The 15237-nt window shown below is 36.0% G+C and overlaps 1 protein-coding gene across 1 annotated transcript in view; it reads right to left on the bottom strand.

The window, feature by feature from the left end:
* LOC102696657 (fer-1-like protein 4) overlaps positions 1–15237 on the bottom strand; it is a 75410-nt gene that overhangs the window by 1963 nt on the left and 58210 nt on the right. Inside the window, exons 45-55 of the mRNA XM_069194932.1 lie at positions 13341–13469; positions 12864–12977; positions 10061–10188; positions 8739–8909; positions 7631–7791; positions 6825–6970; positions 5978–6063; positions 5281–5379; positions 4438–4679; positions 775–1049; positions 15–115 (exon numbers count right to left, since the gene is read on the bottom strand). Coding sequence (XP_069051033.1) covers positions 15–115; positions 775–1049; positions 4438–4679; positions 5281–5379; positions 5978–6063; positions 6825–6970; positions 7631–7791; positions 8739–8909; positions 10061–10188; positions 12864–12977; positions 13341–13469 — 1652 coding nt within the window. The remainder of the gene's footprint in view (positions 1–14; positions 116–774; positions 1050–4437; positions 4680–5280; positions 5380–5977; positions 6064–6824; positions 6971–7630; positions 7792–8738; positions 8910–10060; positions 10189–12863; positions 12978–13340; positions 13470–15237) is intronic.

The following is a 15237-nucleotide window of genomic DNA, read 5'->3' on the forward strand; positions in this document are numbered from 1 at the left end:
TAAAGGAAACTCACTTTGGCTTTTCAAGTGGTTGAGGTTCTTCTCTTCCTTCACCGGCTGGGTGTTTCTCTGCTTCCTCAGAAGTCAGAAGCTCAAACTCGGCTTCCACTTTGCCCTGTGAAAGGGAAGCACTGTAATTGTTAGTGGTTAACAAGAGAGGTCCTATTCAGTTATTGCATTTACATTCTTTAACAAAAGGATGAGCAGAATCAGGACCACTATTAAAAATGATCTCAATCCTATAATGGGTCTCAATTAACTGAAAAGAAAAGCAAGACTAATAATTGGATTGTCATCTATGCCTAACCCTGCAAAAGGACTCTGGACTAGAAGCAATGTGGAGGCAGGTCAGGTGTCTTCATTTAGTACACAAAAGGATATTATGTGTTCTGAATCTCTGGCAAAAGCTTGTAATCCTATTAAATCCAGTCTTTTATCTGCAGTAAAAAGCTTTTGCATTTTTAAATACGATTCACAGTGCATTAAACGTGTTAAAGGTTACCTGTGTTATTTAAAGTGTTGTTGAGTGTGAACACCTCCTTAAGGAATTTCCATTCTGAACACTAAAGCTCCTATTGTATTTCACATATCAATTACGATGCCTGTTTACTGGAAGTCTTCAAGTGTTCCTTAATCCCAGCATTGATTTCTCGGTTTTATTTAACTTTGTGGCAATTGTATTATTGTAAAATCTGGCAAATTTAGGAATCTATTGGTAAATTCCAATTGACTGTGGTGATACAGGTCTTGTTTGAAATGATTACATTCGCTTACTGTAAGCTCCAAGATGTAGGCACTACTTCCTGTTCCTACAGTCACAGTTTCCCTCTCCTTTTCCTTCTTCTTTTTCTTTGTCTTATTGTCATTTTCTTTTTCCTCTTCTTCCTCCTCTGCTTCTTTCACCTTCGTAAACGGCCACCATCCTTTCTCTCTCTTCTTCTTGAAAATGGACGATGTCGGGTACGTGCCCTCTACTGCCATGTTCACAGAACACTGCTTTGCTGTTTTAATACCAGTAACCATTCTGGTCAAGTCAATTTCAATGGCACCTTTGGGGGGGGGAAATGTTTTCAGAGTAAATGTAAGGTCACAGAGTACTGTATATTATATGTAGGAGAGAGCTGACATCTGGGAACATGAGATAAGGTAATAACTGACCATATTCAACTCAATGAGAGAACCTGCTCAAAGTATGTTTTGTTGATCTTAATTTCTTAAAATGCACATTTATTGTGAGGATGTCTTTTACCAAAAAGGCATGCATGGCTCGGTGATCTGCATTATTTAATAGAAAATGTGTTAAAATGATAATGCATTGATTGATGTTGAAAAGAAATGTTAAAATGGAATTCCAATTGCAATTATGATAAATGTTTTACATTAGTTTTCAAATCTGCTCATGTTTGGTAAAGCTGGATTTTTTCAGGAGTCTCTTGCCTGTGTAAAAAAAAAAGTTATAAGTACAGTATGTTGAAAAGTACAACAAAAATATACTTACAGTACTGTGAAATTACATAGATACATTCTACTCCAGTCAAACTGTTTTTCAATATCTAGTTCAAACATTTTTGACCTGGAGAGCCCTTTTCAATCAACCACTTCCAATGGGACCCCAAGTTTAAACTCAATTGGAAGCATGTGAGTATTAAAAATAATTCAAATAACTATAAAATATAAAAAACACAACTGCAGATCTACATATGCAGTGGACACTTTGTCTCTGTGCTTCTTTTATGGTCAGAAAACTGAATCTGAAGCTAGTGATAACATGACTATGCTCCAAAATAACTAATCTGGTCATGGAGCATGCAGGATCTATCTTGTGTTAATACTCCGCTATTCAATGCTGTGACCCATCATTTGTTAATAAACCTAAGAAACATGAAACAATGGGGCAAAAATCAGTTTAATATATATATAGAAAAAATATAGAAGCAGAGGCTACTATATTACAGTTACAGCTACAGGATGTAGGTTAAGGGGCTATTTAATTGCTGTTCTCAGACCCACATATCTGCCTTATAAGCCTTATAACTGCAAACCCTTCTGTGTCATTTGGAAATGATTTTTTTTTCCAGATGCCACTAGAAATTAACAAATACTGAGTGGACTGACGTTTCTGGGTCACGTTGCACTTCATCCTCATATCGATGCCATTGGAGGTTAGGAAAGTCTTCAAAGTAATTTCTTCACGCTAGGAGACACTAAGCTAAATATAGAAATCTGCTGCTTATTAGAACATACTTGGAGTTAAAATCCATATATTACAAAGATACAAAAAAAACCCTCACAGGGGATCATTTTCTAATGAATGCCAAAGTAGTGAAAAACAAAGGGAAAAGCCAAATGGAAATCAGTCTTTTCTTTTAAGCTGAAATGTTTTGAGCTTGAAAGTAGTTTACGTTGGGGTTTAGCTGTTGTTAGGAGACTAGGGGTGCAGACAGGGCTGCCGGTTTTGATTTTGGTCTGGGGGAGTGAATGGGCCAGACTTTCACCGGCACAAAAAAAAAAAAACTGTGTGGCTGGGTATGAGTTGCTTGCTCTGCATTTCAGGGTTATCTTATGATTTCTGTGAAAACACAGGGAACTTGCCCCTTGACACATCTTTCTGAGAAATTTCGACATCGCTCCATCAGAATTGCAGAGGGTTTCAGCACACAAGGATTCTATGGTACGGTTTAGGCCTCTATGGAACACTCAAATGGTTCCCTGCAACAACTTCTTACAATGCTCTTTGAGAGCCTTTTTAAATTGAATAGATCATTTAGATATCAGGAACTACTGTATATCATCCTGCAACTCACAACTGACAACCCACTGGAGTTCAGTGGGTGTGAGCCTGGTCGGTACCTGGATGGGAGACCTCCTGGAAAAGATAAGGTTGCTGCTGGAAGAGGTGTTAGTGGGGCCAGGTGGGGGGGGGGACCCTGCTGTCTGTGAGGGTCCTAATTCCTCTGTATAGTGACGGGGACCCAATACTGTAAAAAAGGCCCCGTCCTTTGGATGAGTTGTAAAACTGAGTTCCTGACTTTCTGCTGAAATTAAAAATCCCAGAGTATTTCTCGAAAAGACTTAGGGTGCTACCCCAGTGTCCTGACCATATTTCCCCCTGGCTTTTACTAATCATGGCCTTCTAATCATCACCATCTATGACCTGGTTTCATCACTCTAGTTCTCCTACTCACTGACAGCTAATGTGTGGTGAGTGTACTGGCGAACTTTGGCTGCCGTCCAGGTGGGGGGTGTACACATTTGTCCTCATTGCTTATAAAGAGCTTTGAGTGGAATGTCCAGAAAAGCTCTCTATATATGTAAGGATATTATTATTATATTATTATTATTATTATTATTATTATTATTATTATTATCATTATTATAATAAATGAAAAACTATAAATAATCTGTTCTCATAACAGATACTTTCCAGTTGGCAGGATTCAAATACTTAAAGTTATGCTTATTCCTTCAGTTAACATACTTATACTTATTCTTTATTCTTAACTAACTTTATTCCCAGAACGTTGCCTCAGTGATTAAAGATGCTAGCATTTTCCAGGTTTGCAGTAATGAGGGAATTAATGTACCAAAAATCATATGATTTAACTGACACAGTGGATTACAGTATCTCTAGGTTAATTTCACATACTTCACTTCTATAGACCAGGAAACATTTATCTTAGGTCACATGTCAAATACATTTGGTGGCTGCAGCCCAACCAACAGAAAACATTATCCCTTATCTCAAAGGTACTGTACCAGAGAAAAATATTCGTCCTTCCTTAATTGGGGTCAAAGAAACAACTGCAGAGAGGCTTAGATTGTGGCTGCAAAGCTTTTAAATTACTCTTTGGAGCTGACAGCTCTATTATTAGCTCTACCATGAAATCAGCAAGGATGCAAAATGAAGCACATGGAGAAAAAGTCAAATTTTTTAGATCGTGGTCATCTGTACTGAAAGCTAGTAGTGAGCAATACTGTATATGTACGTTGTCTTATTTTATATTGAACTGGCCAGCACTGAAAGGTCAGTAAGGGCACCTGAATGAAGCACAGATTATAATCAAAGATGCGGCCCGCAGCAGTATGTTGCGGTGACAATCTGCCAGTCTGTTCATCATCATTTTCAATGTCCTCAAGCAGGCTTGCCACAAGTAATCTAATGTGAAAATGCAGTCCTCTGAAGTATTGTTTTCAGTATGTTTTTACTGCATATAATTAGCATAGCATTATAAGTAAGAAAAGTGCTATTTCAATTTGTAAAGGAATTTATAGTCTATAAACAAATGTGTTCTTACATTCTGAATATCTATTCTGTGGAACTATGAGAAATGCCCTTGAATGTTTAAATACCACGGAGAGTCAGGACCTCTGTTTTACATCTCATTTGAAGGACTTGGCCTTTTTTGCAGTGTAGTGTTTATACAGTATAAGGCTTACCAAGGAAATCATTGGCAGAGACCAAGTCATAGTCCCACACTTGCAGGATGAGGATAGGTGCTACACGGTATTCAGACTCTTCCAGTGAGAACAAGGACTCCTTCTTCTTGTAGACAATCTGCTTTTCTGAGGGCAGGAAATCAAACCGGAAGATGAACCTCCAGTTGAAGTTACCTTCCCCGGTGAATGAGTTAAAATGGACATCAGTTTCCTGCTTGGTATGGTCCATTGTTTTAATCCAGCTGTGGGATACAAAGCAAATAAAACTTTCAGACTGCTTACTGAATAGCTGAAAAATATTAGATCTGGTAATTATCTAAATACAATTCATTGTATTAAAATACTGAAATAAAAAATTCTTCAAATTCCTTTCAAAAGTATATTTTAAAAAGCAGACAAAAGACGGCGTTTTGATCCACAAATTATTGCTGACTAGGTAAATTGTAGATATCTGACTAGATAAAAACATGATTGTGATACAGAAATGTAATACTAAGGGTCCCTGGCATAAAAATGTAAAAAACTGACATCTGTGATAATAAGGATTCAAAAGAAGATGAAGAAAACAGTTTCTTTATTCTTTTGATTTTCAGAATGTCTTCCCTTAGCTTTTCATTTTTAATCACATGCCATGTAAAATGTGCAACAATAAATGAAATATTATATGGTCTACTATGAAAATGTCATAAATGTTTAAGAAAATAGAAGTAAACTAGTAGATTCATAAATCTACAAAATCTGACATGTTTCAGTTCACCTGCCAGATTTTACAGTGCAAAGGAGCTTTTTAATCGTATACTGACACCAAGATTATTGCATCCCAAATTGTAATTAATTTCTTACCCTTTCACATAAATGTCACTGGATTTGGTTCCAGTGACTGGATTCACATCATCAAGTATGACATCGTCTGTGTTCCAAATAATGACTCGAAGTTCATAACTGCACAGGGGAGATAACAAGAAGACATTCATATGCAGAGGGAGGCTGGTGGGAGCCAGCTAACTTCTGTAGGCAAAGCAAGTCTCTTTCTTGTAAAAGACGTGGGCTCAGAAATGTACTTCTGTACGGGAGCCATAGGAGAATCAATTGGAAAGCAAATACTTGTCTTACTAGTTTAACAACAGTGTTTTCATCATGAAGTCTGGTAACAGTTGTCTAGACCCAAGCAGCCTCCATTTAGGCAAAGACTTTCTAATGTCAGTCTTGCTTAGAATCGTTATATTGCTTCAGCTGTTTGTTCATTTATCTTGTGGCTTTTGTCTGAAAATGTATTTTTAAGGCTAAACAAGTGATTTAGCTTTTAGGTCCTTTAGAGTATTTAAATTGCTCACTGAACACGTGTAATGTTTTGAGGCCACACCAACAATAAATGTTTATCACATTATTTTAATTAAATCACAGGTTTCCACAACACGAAGGATTAAGTACAGTTGCACCTGAACTTAATTACTATGAGGCTAATAAATTCATGAACTGTTAGAGCTCAGTTGAGACTGCTTCTCATGTAACGTCACTTTAGTAAATACTAAGAACCTACCTCTGTGGTTTCCGTGGAGACACATTCACTGGTGGTGGCGTGGGTAATTCTTTAGGGAACAAGTCTACCCACATTTGAACTTTGCCCTTCAAGAGATGTAAAAAATCTGCTTTTAAATGAACTCAAAGATCTTTTAATATTTTGGCCAGAAAGTGGGAGAGAAATGAATGCACCCTATTGCAAAACACAGTCAATAAACATATAAAGTTTATTATACCATTGTGCTTGACATGCATACATGACATGCAACTTAGAATGTATTTGTTTTCAATACAAAGGTATGTATATTAATTTTGTGCTTACTTCCAGTCAGTGTACTTACAATACACAGTACTTTATCTTAGAAAATGTAATTCAAGGACATCTGGACTTGGTGGTCAACAGCTTCCTGTCACATATTGGTACAAATGTTGAATTCACTGCAATATAATTTTATCTGCTTTAAATGGTCAGAATTGTATGGCAAAAACTATAACTTATATGAAATGTATCTATAAACATATAACATATGTATGAATTTATATGTATTTACATATGTGTAGCCTTCAGCCTGAAAGACATTATTCAGTTTGGAAAAGTGATTGAATTACATTGTTCCTTGATGGGACTGCTTTTGCAATAGTGTTACAGTATAATACATACTGTGGTGATATCTGCTTTCCTCTTAAGTGGTCAATGTATAGTTCTTATTTCATGTTTTGAAGAGATAAAAAGAGGTCAGAATATAATCAAATCTTAATGAAGAGCTGGAAGTCCCAAACATTCTTGTGAATCCATCTGTTTTTGCAGTATATGTGTACCCTGAAAAACAGGCAAAAAACCTTACACTTTTTTATGTGGATCTCACCTGCTCCATTCCTGGTTTTTCAACACTGAAGAGTGATCTAGTTTCCACGTGCTCAGGAACCAGCTCAATGCCAGCTATTGGCATGTCAGCCCAGTTATGTAGAACATGCAAGGCTGCATTTTCTTCTTGTTCTTCTGTAGTTTTTCCTGTGTCCACAACAAAACAATAATTCTGGCTCTTATTCAAAACATCTGTTATGTTATAGGGTAAAAAAAAACGCCTTCAATTTTTGTTTTCTTAAGTCTTTTTATGACCTTGAATTCACACTTTGCGGTGAAATAATGGATGTGAATTTGTGACTGTGCTCAGCATATTATTCTCGGTAAAAGCCACAGACATCACAGGTGGAGAGCACGACTGCTTTTGCTGGCTAAAATGAGTCATTATGAGGACCATAAAAAAACTGGAAACAAAAACTATAGGAGGTCACACTTAATCCTGAGACAAAGAAAAAAAGTATTTCAGGAGCAATGGAAGAAATCAAGAGATTAAAGAAACAGAATTAAAATGGAAAATAATTGTGATCATCAAAATGCTAAACAAAAATAACTGGGATCTGGAAGTATAAATATTACTAAAAATACATCAAATACAATTTATTTAGAGAGCTTTTAAATAACAAGGATTATTTACTGAAACTGTCTAAAACTTCAGCACTTAACTAAAAAGGCACTGGCATAATCTTACATAAAGAAGACATAAAAAATGTTGGCACTTTTGGTCCTAAACCTGGATTAAAACATTGAACATCTAAGGTTAACTGTTAAGATTCTATTGTGGCAAAAGACTTGGAAATAGAAGAGTACCAAGTTGCAGTATGTCGTCAGGTACTTCAAATACTTTTGCTTCAATCTTCACTTCTTTTGCAGCAATGTCATAAACAGGCTCTGGAAGGCCAGACTCTTTGCAAAGCTTGGTGAGAATCTGAGTAGGCTTTCTAGCATCTCGCCAGCTGTTGTACCCTGACCTTTGAATGTAGGAAAGCACAGAAAACATTGTTAATTGACAAATACATTAATATTTTTCACGGCAACATTTGTGTATTGTGAAGCATTGTCATTAATCTAAAAACTGTATGTGTTTTCTATCTGCTGATATTTTCACTGCAGTAAGGCTTTTGCTGAGGCTGTTACTTCACAAAATGTGTGTATTGTGAAGCATTGTCATTAATCTAAATACTGTATGTGTTTTCTATCTGCTGTTATTTTCACTGCAGTAAGGCTTTTGCTGAGGCTGTTACTTCACAACACACTAACCTAGGTTCCTCAGTCAGATAATGAACACGCTATGAGGTATTAATGAAGAAGATAAAATGTTTTGAGTCCATTTTTTTTCAGTTAGGACTCCAAATCTAACAGTACTATAGCAAAACAAGAATAAAACAAGGATCAAAGTCTGTTTTTGAGACAAAAAAGCAGTGATAGAATGAGCAGTGATAAAAAGACATTAATCTACTTCCTTAGAAACCATACAGTTGCTAGTAAAGCTTTTTAATTCTACAGGCATAGCCACTGCATAAGTACAGCATAAGTAGATGCTTATGCATTACTAGTAAATTCTCAATCAGAACTTTCTTGTCCATTATCATGTCTAACATTTCTGTTTTTGTGATTTGGTCTTTTTTGACAGAAAGATAAAAAAATCTTTTTTTAGAAAGGCAAATAACCAGCTGTACATCAGGCAGGTACAATTGGAATGAAAAAAGAGCCATATGTTTTTAACAATGGGTCAATGTAAAAATCTTTATATAAACACAGTAATGAATTTAAGGTGAGTACAGATTCCAAGGTGAACACAAATGCATGAACTAGCAATCAAAGTCAAATGAGACTGTAGACAGCAGTTACAGTACCTGACATCAAAGCAAGACAATACATTTTGGCATCATGAATTAAACTAAACAGGGGTACCCACGTGTTATAGGTCCGTTGAAGCCCACAACAAGCATAATGCCTGCTGTAATAGCGATTTTCAAGGTCGATCTTTGTTTCTCCAATTAAATCGTCACTGCCCACTAGGTCATGGTCGAGGATTTGTATCGTTAGCTCAGTCTCTAAAGGGAAGTGTGCAATGAGCTCAAAGAACCTGCAGGCAAAGCCAGAACTTTCATCAGCAGTGAAGGGAAAGATATACAGCAGCTCCTGTGTTCTTTATCTAGTTCAAGCAGAAAGAAAGCAGAAACTAGCAGGCATGCCAGTGACAAAAAAAGAATAGCTATATTGAAAAATAAACCTTCAGAAAATTTTCTCTAAGGCACTATCCACTAAGATTTGAGAAATATTTTGTATTCTCTCTGCTAATTGACTCAAATTCTCTTTTGCTGTGACAGCTTGTAACTCTATCCTTGTCATTCCACTCATTAGTTTGCTTTTGCCAGCTCGTTTGCTGTCTGAGGTACCAGTCCTTTCGGCTTTCGAATAATCGAGATAATTGTGTTGGCTTCTCATCTACAGCAATCCAGTAATGCATTGCTAACAGAAATTTAATCTGGAGTAACAATGTCCAAAAGCTCAATGTAATGAAAATGCTTGGTGAGTGCTTAGTCATGGTAAAATTTGGCTTGACCGATTTAACTGAAGATAGCCCCTCCTGGCCGTAGGACTAGGAGGCTGAGACTGACATGCAGAGGGAGGAGGGAACCAGCTATGAGAAAGTTGCATATGGAGTGAAGGAGGGATGGAAAAGACAGATGGATATGAAAAAGGGGTTACATGTGGTATTTATTTTAATTAAGAAAATGACTTCAGGAAAGGTTACACGTTAGGACAGCTGAGGTGAGAGGGACTGGGCTGCCCTCACCCTACCAAAACTTTCCTTGTAAACTCTATTTAAAAACTAATTTGAAAATTATGCTTTTATTTAAAATGCAACTGTGTGTCAATAAGTATTTCTGTTTCTCAAAAGTGAATTTAACAGAAATTAATTCATGGTGTGGTTTAAATGTTGCATTCCTTCACAAAGTAACACGTTACAGTACTTGAAATGTAAAATGCTGTCTTGAAATTTGAAATGTGCGTCTGCCTTACTGCCTGTTAAAGAATATATTTTTCTCTTAAAATCTAGTGAAAGAAATGAACAGAGAGAATTCATGTTACATTGTATTGCTTATGGAAATACTAATATTACACACTATATACTTGCAATCTCAGCACTTGCTTTTCTAATAAACTAGGTTGAATCAAACTTTGTTTTAGTGTGTGGTTGTGTCTTCATTACTGAACGAGAAGGATACGTACTCTCCAAATACAGGGTTCAGCTGCTTTGGTATATACCGGTCCTTAGATGACAACTCCACATTTCCTAGTTTAACAAGTAAATACGGATCGGCTTTCCCATTCGGATCTGCTGGGGTCAGGTTAGTGGCCTTGAGTAGCACAGGAAAAAGCAAGGTAAGAGTAATGGAATTGAAACAGATATTTAACCATTTTTAAAGAAAAAAATAATGGTAAGTGAATGGTTAATCTTACAGCAAGTATTTAAAAATATTTAATTAAAAAAAATTAGCTTTTATCTGAGCAGGTTTTCCTTAATGAAATATAATGTACTAGAACTAAAAACCGTTGCCAAATAAATGTAATGAATATTTTAAAAACAAAACATGAAATAACATTAGGGAAAAAGCAGAAACATCAAATATCATTCACATGAATAAAACCAAGTAAAACCATTAAATTAATTCAAAGGTCAAACTTAAAAAAATATATCCCAATTAATTTGGGGGTATGAGATATGGGATGTGCAGAACATGGTAATAATTTAAGTGAAATTGTAAATAAATACATCATGAAAGAATGTGTGCTTATGAATTGAATGATTTATAAGCAAAAGCTTATAATGATTTCAGAGGAGAAAAAGGTTTCAGAGGAGAAAACCCTAGCTTTAGAGTGACATACTGTACCTTACAGGAAAATTATCACCAGATGTCCAACAGTATTAAAAGTGGCTTGTGTAGTGACAGCATGAATTGAGGGAGGTGTTATATTTTGCTTATATTTGTATTATTTACAGAATATTTTTGAAATTGTGTGTTAAGGCTTCATTGTCTGTTTAATTTGTTATTCTTTCTGCTTAGATTATAAATCTGCATGCCATTATGAAGATTATAATTCTGCATGCCAATTAAGTGTTTAGCAAACTATTGCTCTGAAGGACCTGAATCTTCTTACCAGAAGACAACGTTTATAAAAGCAAAAAAATTAATAGTCTCCACTCTTTATCTTCTTTTTCATAGAGTACAATCTTCCCAGGGGGATTTTATTACAGAATACAGTGCCTTGCGAAAGTATTCGGCCCCCTTGAACTTTTCAACCTTTTGCCACATTTCAGGCTTCAAACATAAAGATATAAATTTTTTATTTTATGTGAAGAATCACCAACAAGTGGGACACAATTGTGAAGTGGAACGAAATCTATTGGATTTTTGAAACTTTTTTAACTAATAAAAAAATGAAAAGTGGGGCGTGCAAAATTATTCGGCCCCTTTACTTTCAGTGCAGCAAACTCACTCCAGAAGTTCAGCGAGGATCTCTGAATGATCCAATGTTGTCCTAAATGACTGATGGTGATAAATAGAATCCACCTGTGTGTAATCAAGTCTCTGTATAAATGCACCTGCTCTGTGATAGTCTCAAGGTTCTGTTGAAAGCGCAGAGAGCATCATGAAGACCAAGGAACACACCAGGCAGGTCCGTAATACTGTTGTGGAGAAGTTTAAAGCTGGATTTGGATACAAAAAGATTTCCCAAGCTTCAAACATCCCAAGGAGCACTGTGCAAGCGATCATCTTGAAATGGAAGGAGTATCAGACCACTGCAAATCTACCAAGACCTGGCCGTCCCTCTAAACTTTCAGCTCAGACAAGGAGAAGACTGATCAGAGATGCAGCCAAGAGGCCCATGATCACTCTGGATGAACTGCAGAGAACTACAGCTGAGGTGGGAGAGTCTGTCCATAGGACAACAATCAGTCTTACACTGCACAAATCTGGCCTTTATGGAAGAGTGGCAAGAAGAAAGCCATTTCTCAAAGATATCCATAAAAAGTCTCGTCTAAAGTTTGCCACAAGCCACCTGGGAGACACCCCAAACATGTGGAAGAAGGTGCTCTGGTCAGATGAAACCAAAATCGAACTTTTTGGCCACAATGCAAAACGATATGTTTGGCGTAAAAGCAACACAGCTCATCACCCTCAACACACCATCCCCACTGTCAAACATGGTGGTGGCAGCATCATGGTTTGGGCCTGCTTTTCTTCAGCAGGGACAGGGAAGATGGTTAAAATTGAGGGGAAGATGGATGCAGCCAATTACAGGACCATTCTGGATGAAAACCTGTTGGAGTCTGCAAAAGACCTGAAACTGGGACGGAGATTTATCTTCCAACAAGACAATGATCCCAAACATACAGCAAAATCTACAAAGGAATGGTTCACAAATAAACGTATCCAGGTGTTTGAATGGCCAAGTCAAAGTCCAGACCTGAATCCAATCGAGAATCTGTGGAAAGAGCTGAAAACTGCTGTTCACAAACGCTCTCCATCCAACCTCACTGAGCTCGAGCTGTTTTGCAAGGAAGAATGGGCAAGAATTTCAGTCTCTCGATGTGCAAAACTGATAGAGACATACCCCAAGCGACTTGCAGCTGTAATCGCAGCAAAAGGTGGCTCTACAAAGTATTAACGCAAGGGGGCCGAATAATTTTGCACGCCCCACTTTTCATTTTTTTATTAGTTAAAAAAGTTTCAAAAATCCAATAGATTTCGTTCCACTTCACAATTGTGTCCCACTTGTTAGTGATTCTTCACATAAAATAAAAAAGATATATCTTTATGTTTGAAGCCTGAAATGTGGCAAAAGGTTGAAAAGTTCAAGGGGGCCGAATACTTTCGCAAGGCACTGTACTTTGGATAAAAGACAGCTATTTAAACACTTAAAAGTGCAGGGTTCAAGTGAACAATGCTGTTCACATCCAGTATGAAATACTCCTTTAAACTCTGAGTGGGGATATACTGTAATTCGCGATCAAGGGAAACAGTCTTACCAGTATTACATACACTCTGACAGTTACTTGAATGGGAGTGTTAGGAGGCATTCCCTCAGAGATACGGAATGTGTTTTCCTGAGCCTCTTTCTCTGGGTAGATGCAAAAGGACCCCTGAAACACAGCATGAAAATCTGAAATTTTTATCTATTTAGATGCACACAGTTCCTACCTTGACAGATGCACTCAAACACGTCTGTGAAATAATACTGTTGTATTTCAGTAGTAAACCATTGAGTTTTCAGCCAAAACAGCACAATGGAGTGTTTAATAGAGTCAGTATGATATTAATTGTAGCCATGCTTAATGGATCTGCACTGTTTGCTTAAAAAATGGGTGAACAAAATTATAATGTATTAAAATATTGCATGTAAAGCACTTAGACATTTGCATATTTTCTTTCTGCTTTTTGCTAATCAGCAGGACAAAGTATAGATTATGTTTATTAAATTATGTGGCAGTTATCCTAGAATTTACCTTAAGCTTTCCAGTGGTTCTGTCTTCCTCATCCTCATAGTCATCTCTGCTTTTGCCTTTGTAGAGTGTAAAGGTACACAGCCAGTCTTCAAAGTTGTTGAACTCCTTCTCAAGATCACCGTGAAAAATCTGTGAATAATTACACAATTTACTTTTTATTTGTGTTTTGGAAGATATGGCAAAATAATAATTTCAGACATACTAATGTGGGGGCTGAAAAACACTGAATGAGCATTGAGACCGTATCTTATCTAACAAAGCCTGTAATATAGCTTTGGATTTATGTACTGTAGCGGAATTACTGTAGATTACAAATAAGTTCACTAGACAAACACATGGTTATTAACCAGTTCATTTGATTTGGATCCCTCTTATGTTCACATTGGAATTGCTTGCAGTTTAAAATATCAAGGAATATTCTCCTGACCAACTTTACATTTGTGAATTTTGGAAAATAAATGATTACGTTTTTCAGCAAGAACAACAGGATTTAATGTATGCCTTAACAAGCACAGTACAATATATTTAGACAACAGGGGATGTGGCTAACATAACTAATGACCAAATATCTTCACATTTGTAGTTTCACATTTCCATTTGAAATAAGCAACCAAGAAACATAATTAAATTACTTCCAAATTATTTAATGTCTTCCTTAAACAAGCAATAAACAGACCATCTGAGAGGATCTTATTAGTGGAGATGACTAGATTTTTGAGAATTCTGCCCATGAAATAAATTCAGTTATTATTATTATTATTATTATTATTATTATTATTATTATTATTATTATTATTATTATTATTATTAATAATAATAATAACAACAATAATAATAGTAATAATAATAATAATAATAACAATAATAATAATAATAATAAAAATGTATCAGGAAACATTTTTAAAAAGCAAAGAAACTAAGTTGTCTTACATTGAAAACAACTAGAATATGTTTTTAGTTTTCCTAAAGTTCTGGAATGGAAACTCTGAAGATACACGTCAGTATTCTCAAATGATTTTGGATTATCAGCTTTAAACATTAATTAAATGCATTCTTCAACATTGATCACCTCTTTCAAAACCTACGGTATGTACTCATTAGATCATATATAAATTAGTTTTCATTTTTCAGATTAATGCATATGTAAACGTCAGAAAAGGGATACCCAGTCAGATTTTTCAAACACAAGGGACCTTCTAGAAATGGCTGAAATTCTTCCTCAGCTCACTAATAGGATATTCCTGAATGACCTTGTATTATTTGCATTCTTTCGTGTATTGCTATGCAAAGAATATAAACTCTTTAATCTGTCCTCAATTAATTTCTCTTAAATTATACAACAGAAAGTTGTACAAATCAATTCAATAAAGTAGATCAGAAAATGCTGTTGATGTACACTTTAAAATAGTAGAGTGACCCTAAAAAACAATCCAAACAAAAGTCAAAGATGAAAAGTGATGAGAGTCATAGCAACCACAGAATGCAAGTCCGGCCTACATGCACATGACTGCTCTTGCCCTGGACCAGTTCATTACAGGGTCACAAAGATGTGGATAGTTTGAAATAACTATCAAATATGGCCAAGAAAGGTGGAGGAAACCACAGTTCTGGAAAAAAAATCAGTGTGACCATAAGGAGGACACCTAAAACCCACACAGATACCAGAAATCAGAGTCTAGGGTGCGAGGCAACAGCTCTAACTCCCACACCACTGTGTTGTTATCAAACTAAAACTAGCCTCTAAAATGTCAGACTGTGGCATTATGTCATATACAGTACTGCATATTTCAAAGGAAAAATAAACCCAAGCTTGAAAACCTTAATCATAAATTATTGAAACAAAAACATGAAAATAAGACCACAATTCCCAATGCTCCTGTTTTGTACTTTAATTAGA

This window comes from Lepisosteus oculatus, chromosome 10 (assembly GCF_040954835.1).
Source record: "Lepisosteus oculatus isolate fLepOcu1 chromosome 10, fLepOcu1.hap2, whole genome shotgun sequence".
Classification (NCBI taxonomy): Eukaryota; Metazoa; Chordata; class Actinopteri; order Semionotiformes; family Lepisosteidae; genus Lepisosteus; species Lepisosteus oculatus.